The following is a 10,873-nucleotide window of genomic DNA, read 5'->3' on the forward strand; positions in this document are numbered from 1 at the left end:
TGGTCATTTTGTAATGTGTAGAAATATCAAATCACTATGTTGTACGCCTGGAACTAACATAGTGTTGTAGGTCAGTTATACTTCAATGTAAAAAAGAAAAGAAAAACCCTGATAACCATTGCTTCCATGTTTTTTTCTACATTTTCTCAAAAGTTTTAGGGTCAGAAACCTGCTGCTTTCCTTTTGTACTGATTTCTTTTTCTCTCTGCCTCGACAGGAAGGAAGCGGGAATGGTTTAAAATAGAAGATGCCATAAAAGTGCTGCAGTATCACAAACCGGTGCAAGCATCGTATTTTGAAACGTTGAGGCAAGGCTACTCAGCCAACAATGGCACCCCGCTCGTGGCCACCACTTACTCAGTTTCCGCTCAGAGCTCGATGCCAGGCATCAGATGACTGAAGATTTCCTGTAAAAGAAATGGAAATTGGAAACTAGACTGAAGTGCAGGTCTTCCCTCTCACCCTTGCTCTTTCACCTCTCCTCACAGGCCTCCTCTTTCAAATAAGGCATGATGGGCAGCAGAGAAAGGGTTTATTGATAATGTTGCTGTTTGGTGTTAAGTGATGGGGCTTTTTCTTCTCTTTTTATTGAGGGGGTGGGTGGTGGGTGTGTAATTTGTCAGTACTTTTGTGCATGATCTGTCTCTCCCTTTTCACACCCCTACAATTCTCTAAAGAGGCAAACAGCCTTCCCTCTGCCTTGGATTCTGAAGTGTTCCTGTTTGTTTCATCCCAGCCCTGGCCAGATTTTTTTTTTTAATTTTTTTTTTTTTATTAAAAGATACCAATATGAGATGAAATCTTTCAAGAATTTGTCCTGTAATGTGCTGTTAAGTCCGGTAGGCTGGTCACTTTCACTGCAAGATACATTTATCTACACATTATATATTGGGCATATAATATGTAAATAAATGACTTTTAGAAGAGGGATTTAATTGTTTAATTTTTCAAAGTTTTGTTTTTTAAATTCAAGGTGTTTCTGAAGTGGAGAGCCTCACAATTAATTTACTTTTTTGTTTCTGATGCTAGTGGCTAGGTAAAGTTCCCTGTCCTCTCTCTTTTCCCAGTCATCGACTGTAGTTATGTAGGGTATGGGAAGAGTTTAGCTACCTTCATAGTGCTCCCAGGACTCATGGCCTTCTCTTCTCAAAGCTGTGTTTCCATGCCAAGAAAGAAACAGGAAGAAACCTATTTGCTTTTTTATTACCAAGCCAGGAGCAAATGGCCTCAGCTCAGATCTGGAGAAACAATGCTAGAAATTGAATTCCTCCCTACATGTTGACAATAGGGATTTGAACTGGATTCTTGGGATTACTATCTAAAAAACTGGAGCGTCGAGCACTGTTTCTATCCTGCTGGTTTGGAGTTTTTTCCATAATGCTACTTATCGCCGACAAAGGCCTCTCTCCCTGTGCATCCATGCCTTACACCGTGCTGAACTGGATATTGTCCTTGTGCTCTGAAGCATCCAACTATACTTGGCAAGTGCAGCTGTACAGTCCTGTCCCTGTTGTGGGTAACCATGTTACGTTCCTGAAAAGTACACAGGAGGAAAATTCAGATGTTTGCTTGTCTTTGTAATGTTACAGCACTTGTAATTGCACCATGGAGCATGCTCAGAAATATTAAATATGTCTCCCACTGGGATGTGAAAGGTCCATCGTCCGCTGAGAAGTGGTATGGGAGAATGCTTAATCAGTTATTAGAACAGCAACATAATGCATTGGCTCCCTGCAAACTGTCTTGTTGGGTTTTGATACAGGGTTGATGCTGGCTTCATTTGCCAATTGTGTTGTTTAGTCGAGAAGTAGGCAGAAAAGGGTCTTGAGACCGGGGCTGGGGGTGGGGGGCACTGATCAATCCCTGGCTTGGGACAGGAGTTTGTTGCTATACTCTTAGTGGCATCTCCTTTGTCAAAACATAGCCAAGATGTGAAATTAAAATCGTAGTTCTCTTTATTTAAAAATTCTAATAAATACTCAAACTTTGAAAAGCTTTTGCTCTTCCCTCCCACTAAAAGAAATATAGTATCTGGTAGGCCTGTGTCATTTAATGTTCAGTGTTTTAGGGGACATCAGTTGATGAACTTAAATTTTTGCTATCTATTCTCGGTTTGCATCTTCTCTCCCAGTCTTAAAACACGGAGCCAAAAAGCAGTGCCGGCAGTTTCCTTAGGAGACAGCTCTACCTCTGGGAAAGGAATCCTGTCCCTAAGTAAGGGTCCCAGTGGATAGAAAGCACCATGGGATTTGAGTCTAAATGCCAACTCACTGTTCATGTGTCCTACTTAAAAATGAACACACTGCTGCTTATTACCTGATTTAGAGCATTCTGAGGTTCTGTGCAAATAAATAAAGGGGACAGTAAAATAAGTTCAGCTCAGCACTAAATGGAGTCCCCAATACAATCTTCAAAATAAATTCTACCTTTATGATATAGATTGAAAGAGCTTTGCAGGAAAACAGTTAGTACTCTTGAAATAGGAACTGCATTTGTTAATAGTATTTGTGCAGTTTTTAGTGATCTGAAGATGTTTTCACTGGGCTGGTATAATAATACACTACCCTACAAAGTCCTGTTTGGATTGTTGTTGGCGTCTTTGGGTCAGGAAAGCGAACTGTGCCAAGAAGTATTTGTCAGTGACATGAATGGATCCCATTAATGCAGTTAACTGGCGAGGCTGTGCTGATGCTTCCTTAACTGACAAAAGGAGGCTTTGTCCAACACCAGAATTGTTGAAACTGATGCGGTTATCTGTTGCACTGGGATTCTGGTGAGCAGGGGTCGGTGTTTTTCCCTCCCTGGCATCATAAACACCATGGCTGTCTCCTGACGTGTAGTCACAGCCCTTTTGTGATACATTACTTAGACACATGGTTGCAGTAACCTTTCTATCTCCCCCAAAAAAAGCAAGGAAAAACAGAGGAAAGCTCAAAGTTTACCCTACTTGCAGAATATTTAGACAACACTGATTTGCCATTAATTCTGCAAGTACTCGCCTTATTCAGGCTTGGCAGAAACAGGTTCCTGTGTTCAGGGCAGATATCGAGTCTCTCTCACAGTGAACGGGCACATCTTAGATTCTGATTATTACCAGAGTGCCCATTAGAGCCCACCATACTCAGGATGGAGAAAGATAGCAATGGCTTTTTTTAAATTAAAATTTGTTTTTGGTTTATAAATTGCAGCCCTTGGGGAAACAACAGTGAGATCATGCCATTCTTTTGGACCAGGACTGTGTGTGAGTGAGTGAGTGAATGTGTGTGTGTGTGTGTGTGTGTGAGAGAGAGAGAGAGAGAGAGGAGAGAGAGAGAGAGAGAGAGAGAAAGAAAGAGGACTAGCAGGAGTCGGCCACGTTAGGTTTTCTGGTCGCCTCTCAGAACAGTGCAGCCCATGAAAGAGGAGTCTTGATTTTTCTCATGGTAAACATAACAGGATGGAAAAGTTACTGAATTGACTGTTTTATTTTTACAAGTGTCTGCTGCCCCATCTGCCCTGTGAGGAGAGGGTTTTCTCACTGCTGAGTCTGAGCTGAGGCCATCTGGAGGGATCAGAGAGTGTGGGAGTATCACCCTGCTAAGGCTGAGCAAGGCCTAGAAGGTGGCTTCGCCACAGGATTTCCGCCCTCTGCATTGCGTTGCCAGTGCTGTGGAAAGTGAGGCACTGGAGGCCTTGCTTCCCGCAGCCTCTGGGGAACAGGGTGGGTCACTGCCCTCTGAGAGTGTTTGCAGTTTTTTGTACACTGTTGCTACATAGTCAAGTTCCTTCATGGCAGAGAAATATTTTCTGTTTCAGTGTTAGGAGTCAGCCCATGTAAAGTCTCTTAGACTTGCTTAGAAGAAAAAAAAAGTCACCTTTTGTTTTTAGAATTCCAAGAGGAAGAAGTTCCCCATAGAACCATGCTTCCTCCTTCTCCTTCCCCTTTGTCTTCTCCACGCACAGTGCTTATTGGGGGCTTCTTCTAACCCTCCTCAACAGAGGGGAGTAGTCGGTCTTCTGATGGACATGGATGTGCGTCTCATACCTTGTACTTAACATATTTGTCATTTCCATCTAGTGCTGTGTTAATATCTTTGTTGATCTCCCCACCTGATCTTTTTTTTTAAACAGCTTAGCCTGAGCCGTATTTTTGTTCATTTACAAAAAGGATTTAATAACCACAATGTGATTTTTGCCACAACTGTATGATTTTTAATATTTCTGAAGTGTTCTCTAAGCCCATCCTAGTTGAGAGTGGATTTAGCGTTAGAAGAAATACCTGGAGAAATCTCCACAGTGGGATGAATTTTTGCTTAAAGAGAAATGAGAGTTGATAATATAACTCTATATCCTGGTCCCACCTGCATTTCACATCTGCATCTTTACAAAAAATAGGAGACATGCAGGATAGTCAACTCAAGCATTTCTAGGGAGAGGAGATTGTTTAATGGTGATGAAATAATGCAGATGGCTCTTTGAGTTCTTATTCTTGAAAACTCTAAAAGAAGTCAGACCTGAGGCTGTGCAGTTTATACTGCCCAGTTGGGGTGGCAGTCGTTTCTTCTGAGCACTGCTGGGATGGAATCTATTTCCCCAAGGCTCTGCAGCTGTCAACCTTAATGGCGTCAGCCTTGCTCCATCAGGGCACCCCCCCCCCACTTGGGGTAGGTGGGAAAGCACCCCAGAGTCAGCCTGTGCACTCTGGGGTGAGCTTGCAACAGAGACCACACCATCCAGAAGAGCTGTGTATTCCACGTCACCTGACATGTCACCTAAAGCAGTAAGACATTTGAGATTTTCAAGTACATTGTGAATTGCTAAGTACTGCTATCTATAGAATATACTACATCAGGTTGACTTGAGGTCATCACAGGCCCTGGGAACCTACTTTTAGGCAGACTCTCCTTTGGAAGCCAGGAGCCTTCCACTCCTGTCTCTGAAAAGGCAGCTTCACACTTCGACAATGTTTTTGCATTAGCTTGATAACCTTTCAGGGATGGGTGAAGCCTAATCGGGACATTTAAAAAAATGATATCTCTCACCTTCAGAGTAATCCAATAGTTTGTCCTCCTAACCCCCTTAAAAATTAATAACTAAAAAGAGAAATAAAGAATCCCGTTTGGTGTTGATTCTAACAGACTCCTTGAGCTGAGGCTGGCAGTCACGTGATTTGATTTTGTGTGTCTGCTACATGAAGCTTTTGAAGTGAAAAGGGCATGTCTCTCCCCTAAATCTTTGTTGATAGTGATGATCTGTGAGCCTGAGCTTGTCCTAGAAAATGAGACTGTCCACCTGGCAAGGGGAGCGCAAAGAAAAGCCTCCTTAACTCAGAATTGAGCACAGCAGGAGGGCCTCTGCGGAAGAAGGAAGTGCTTTTGGCTGAAAAAGCAAGATTAATATCTAGAAGGTGGCGAGTCATTGCTTCTGTTCCTGCAGCAATTAGGTTGTTGAATTAAATAGGTTTCCTTCAGTTTGCATTCTGAGTTCTTAACCCCAAACAGGGGCCACTAGAACAGCAAAAAAAGGCATTTAACCCCCTGGAGATAGGCTTTAAAAGATACAAAAGCAGCAGCCTTGTCATTTTCCAGGTTCATCACCATTTTGATGTGCTACCCGCTCTTCCACCCCCACTGCAGCCAGGCCAGATGTGAAGGTTCTATAAATATTTGAGTTGGGGAACATAAATTCTGGTTCTGGAACAATTACCTACTAAATTGCTCACCATCTGTGGACGTTATCCATGGGATGTGCCTTTCAGGGAGCGTTTCAACAATACAGTAAAATCACTCTTCTGGGCTTGAGGCCCCAATCAGGCATTAGGATCAAAATCTTAAGTCTTTGGAACTTCTCAGGAAGAAAGCAAGATACCCATTCCCGATGCTGGGCCTTGAGACTGGACTCCCTGTCTGTACAGTGGGGTGGAGTGGCTCACCTTCAGGGAGTCATTTCTCCAGTAATACTGGAAGTATTACTGATACGAGACTGGCTTTCTGGAAGTAATACTGATACGAGCCTGGCTTTCTGAACACTTTTGTGCTGAATTGAAAATGTTAACCTAAAGCAATAGATCCATGTAGCCTCTTCTACCTCATTACTGTCCCATTGGAAAAAAACAGCATTTCAGTGTTAAGGCTTGGTCTTAACATAATAGATATGACTTATGCCAGGGAAGATAGAGGCTGATTATGGAGACATCCACAACCGGAACAGATAGGCCTGCTCCACGGAAGTCCTCCACGGGGGCAGGTTGAAGTTAGGTCTTGGAGAGCTTCCAAAGCACTGGGGGGAGGGGAGGACTTCAAGGGCCTTCGCTCAGCCAGCAGGCGGCCTGTGCTCCTCCCGAGGACATGAAGGATTCGGAGGGAGCTGCAGGCACCTAAGCCACGGTGCGCAGACACAAACCTGCCCTTTTGCCTCCTCCCACGTGACTGAGAGCATTTTTTGCTCAGAATCCAAAAGGATTCTGTCCTCCAAAATCCAGTTTGCTTCAGGTGTTTTGTTTCGCCTCTGAGAACCTCACCCTTGCACTCACCCGTTCATGGACGTAGATGTGCTGCTCAGGGCACAGATTCACGAGGGAGTCCAGGGCCCAGCAGTTGCACAGTGTTGCATTTTGTAGTTAGAAAAACAGTTGGTCCACTCTATTATAAAAGAGACACAGTGTGGGGTGCAGTTTTACAAATGTCAGGTCCGTTTTTATTGTCTCATGGTCTGAAAACATTCAAACTGATTTATAATTGAAGAAAAAGTTGGTTAAAATGAATAAAATGTCAGTTAGTGCATCTATCTTAAAGATAACTACCAGTGTACACCATGTGTTTAAGGAAGTAGGAGCATTTGAGGATGTTGTAAAAGTAAAGCAGGTATCTCTGGCCTACCCAGGTGTTTCAGAGGGAGGATGTGGAAGCCTATTAGTAGCATCTTTATATTTGATTTTGTATAAAGAGGCCAGTCTTTATTTCAAGGACCTTTTTCCCACCTACTCAATCACCTTGGTAGGGGATGGGCTCTAAGGAAGAAGCAGTGAGGCCCCAGCTCTGTTTGCTGAGCTACAGGGTATGATCTCCAAACAGCATGAGGCGTATTTGAGGGGTTTCCTAACTCTGCTCACCTCCACTCCACTCATCTACCATCAGCACCAGAAGGGTTAAACTCCCTGGGACCATTCCAGTTCTGAAACAGATGAACTAGAGGTGCTTCCGAACCCTGTCTTCACAAGTGTATCGCACAGGTGCAGTCTCCCTTTGGCCAAGTTCAACAGGTGTTTCCAGGGAACCCTTTGGATGGAGATAAAGTAGCCAAGATATATTGAGTTTAACTTTTTCTGAAGGACAAAGTCTTTGTCCCTTTCCCCTCATGTTTTAGCTGAGACCTAAATGACAAAGTCTCCAGAACTGAAGACAGAGAGCCAGGGGCCCATGTACCCAGGGACCAGTCCCCTGGGGATCACAGAGACTCAAACCAGACTATTCTGATTCCACCAGAACTCCACTGCTGTCCCCTTCCATCAGGACCACCCAGAAAAGCAAACAACTTAGCCTTTCCACCCCTAGGTCACCTGGCTCCTTGGTGACCATTCTGCAGAGTGAGAATGGATCACCTGTTTAGGCAGTGTGCTGTATATTTGTAGAAAGCGTAAAAAGTGGAGTGGCCAATGGGCTGAGTACTCATCCTTGGAGAGGGTAGCAGAATAACCCCAGATGAGCTCAACAAAACCCCAGGGAATCCAAGGAAAGGCACTTGTGTGGGAGGAGGGGTTGGTTATGGTCCCTTAACCTCTTGGGACCTTTCACAACTGGGGTTTGGAATAACGTCGCCCTTACCCCTATCCAAATGTGCTCCAGGACGTAGGAGCTCCTGACCCAGGGGTGCATGGTCTTGTTTTCCATTTTTTCGTTTGCAAAACAACCTTGCTTGGTATTGTATGGAAAAGCGAGTTTTCCTCCCTGCCCACCTGGAGCTGCCTGCCCAGGCCTGGCTTCTTCCCCAGTCTCTCAGTGCTCTTAGGAGCTGAGGGGAGCAGAATGGGTCCAGAGGAGGTGGAAGGAAACTGAGTTTTCCTGCACCCTTTCTCTAGGAGGCTGTTCTTAGGCTTCCTTCATACCTCTCTTTCCCGTGGGGGCAGGCAGGTTGTGGGGGAGGGCTGAAAAGAAAGTTCAGGTTTGGGTCTGAGACAGGTGCACAGCAGATGCAAGTCCCCCTTTTCCCCCTTTAATAGCCAGCCAGCCAGCCGTGTGTGACCATCCCCTTACTAAAGCATCCCCTCATGTGTGCCGGCTGCAGAGGACAGCAAAGCCCTCCCCCATAGTCTAGCTGGAGCTCTGGTACTATCCCTAGAATCCCACCACCCCTATATCTGACTCCTTTTTGTAAAAACATGCTTAAACCTGTGAGTGTGCTGTTCCTTTCTGTGTGCCCATCAGCTTCTTTCCCCTCGAGCTGTGTGGGAGGGAGGGCATTGGAACTGTAGGCTGTAATATTGTGCCAACCAATAAAAACCAGTATTTCACACGCATCCCTGCTTAGTCTCTGGTTTCTTTCTAAAAGTTTTCTTCGAGTCCTTCTCATCAGTCTTCTTTTGATTTTACCACCACCCTCTGCTGGACTCTTGAGAGTTGCCCCAGAGGTCAGAGGTGGCCGCATGGAAGATTTGCTGTTCGGGGAATTCAAGTAAGGAATGAAGTGAAGCCCAGGAAGGTAGTGAGAGTCAGTGCCAGGGACCCCCCGGCAGACACCCAGTGCTTCACTAGGAGCCCAGAGGGGCATGAGGGGACAGAGGTGAGCCACATCCAGGACAACAAGGGAGCACAACAAGGGGTGCTCTCCTGTGTGGAAGCAGAAGTTGGGCCTGGTGGAGTCAGGACGGGCTGGAGCGGCGTTTTGAAGATGCATGCTGGTAGGACTTGCAGGCAGAGAACAGGCAGGGCACCGCCAGGGGGAGAGCAACATGAAGTTAGCTGTGCCCCTCCGGCTGAAGACAGATGACAAGCATTATGGGCTGAAAAATAAAGCATGATGAGGCCAATTTAGGGAAAGCCCCAAAAGCCAGGCCAAGGAGTTTGGCTGCGTACGTGTGAAGTGCTCTTGAGCAGGGCAGTCGTGTAGAATCAGCCATGTTTGAAGAGGAGGCAGGAGAGGTTGGAAAGGAGCCACCTGGAAACTTGTGATGCCAGGCCTTAACGGACTCAAGGAGTGGACCTGGGGATGGAGAGAGGGCTGGAGAAGCAAGAATAAAGAGTGTATCACGATCAGATAAACGCGTTCATCCACTGAGGGCCCCTGGCCTCTCTGGGACTCGGGTGGCATCACCACTTCGTTCAGCCCCAGAGCAAATTCCCAGTCAACTGGTCAGAGCACCCTTTCCTCCTAAAATTCTGATTCTGCAGGCCTCCTTTATCCCATGATGATCACCGTCCCTTCCTCTATCAAAGGATTCTTTTGCCAGATTTAGCGTGTGTAATGAGGCTGTGAGCTTATGAACGCCGATGCAAGTGATACATGCAGGAAACCACCAAATGGCCACCTCTACTTGGGATCTGGGATTCCGGAAACTCTCCGCTCGCCCACATCAGATCGCGATGGGCCATTCTAAAGGTGACCCATCCCCATCACATTCACTACATGTTGATTGTTCTTCATTCTCAGGGTAAGTGCAAACTTTGGGATTACCTTGCTGCAGCCCAGTCTCCTAATAGTCTGCAGGACTTGTGGCAGGAGGGAGGGTGAGTGGGAGAGAAATCTCAAAAGGCCCCAAAACTTTGAGCATGAGTGACCAGAGGAAATCAGCCCAAAGAACACGAATGCCACCCTGACATTGCTGAAACCAGCACTGGGGACAGTGCTGCGACATGCATTGCACTTCCTACGCCCTTTGTTATTCTGAGGTGGCAGCTTTGACCAACTCAAGCCAGATTGAGTTGGCAGAATTCCTGCCCAAACCCCAGTCAGGCTGGCTCCCATCCTCTCTGGAGACCTGATAACCATGCTGAAGAAACCCTGTTGTTATAAACCATGGACTTGTTTGCTTTGTGGTTTCAGACACATTTGAGGTGTGAAAGGTTTCTTTTATCTCCTTGGTCTTGTGACACCCAGCTAACATCTCAGCATCTACGAGGCAGCCATGAGGCTCCATGTTCTATGGCCTGAATTCCAGCAATGTGCTCAAGCCGGGACATGCAGTCCTCACAGAGGCACCTGCTGGGGTGCCTGGGGGTGGGGTGATGGGCCGATGGAGAGAGCTTGGGCAGGGGGACCATGGAAGGGTAGGATGAGTAAGGGATTCAGAAAAGGGAGGGAGGATAGGGCAGGCTGCCTGCTATAATAGAAGGTGTGAGCTTTGGAATTAAACCAGGGTTCAGGTCTCCGCTCAGCCGTTGACAAGCTCTGTGATCTTGGGCAAGTTACTGTCTGTGTTCCTTCCTATTCATTGGGGGAGAAGTCTACTTTGTGGGGTCGTCGTGAGCGTTAAATAAGTGAAGGGGTGTATGTGATGCCAGAGTTGGTGTGTGATCGTTAAATAGTGGCTGTGAGTGAACACCTGTTTGGGAAATGCCAAGGACTGTGCTGAGTTCACTAAATAAGACAAGTCACAACAGACACAATCACAATGCAAAGTGACAAATGCAATAAAAAGAAGGCAGAGAGAGTGACTAACTCCATCCCAGTGGAGCCACCATCTGAGAGGATTCATGAAGGGTAAAGGAATTCTCGACCAAGGGGACAGCATGTGCAAGGGTGCTGTGTTCGGTTAACAGCGAGTTTGCGGGGGCTGGAACGTGATAGCCGTGATGGGGAGGGAGGAGGGAGAGCCAGGAGGTGCCACGGGAAAGGTCAGCTGGGGTCAGGTGGCTTGGCTGGCTGTTTGAACTTTACTCCGCATGACTGGGAAGCCAAC

General features: G+C 46.2%; 1 protein-coding gene across 2 annotated transcripts in view; it reads left to right on the forward strand.

The window, feature by feature from the left end:
• NUDT3 (nudix hydrolase 3) overlaps nt 1-8,494 on the forward strand; it is a 107,860-nt gene extending 99,366 nt beyond the window's left edge. For both annotated transcript variants that reach the window (XM_089918865.1, XM_022581643.2), the window contains one exon: nt 218-8,494. In XM_089918865.1, the coding sequence (XP_089774991.1) occupies nt 218-396 (179 nt within the window). In that variant the 3' untranslated portion in view covers nt 397-8,494. The remainder of the gene's footprint in view (nt 1-217) is intronic.
• Nucleotides 8,495-10,873: the final 2,379 nt, after the last annotated feature.

Source organism: Delphinapterus leucas, chromosome 10 (genome assembly GCF_059928025.1).
Source record: "Delphinapterus leucas isolate spDelLeu-1000000601 "Yukka" chromosome 10, BTC_Dleu_Yukka2, whole genome shotgun sequence".
NCBI lineage: Eukaryota > Metazoa > Chordata > Mammalia > Artiodactyla > Monodontidae > Delphinapterus > Delphinapterus leucas.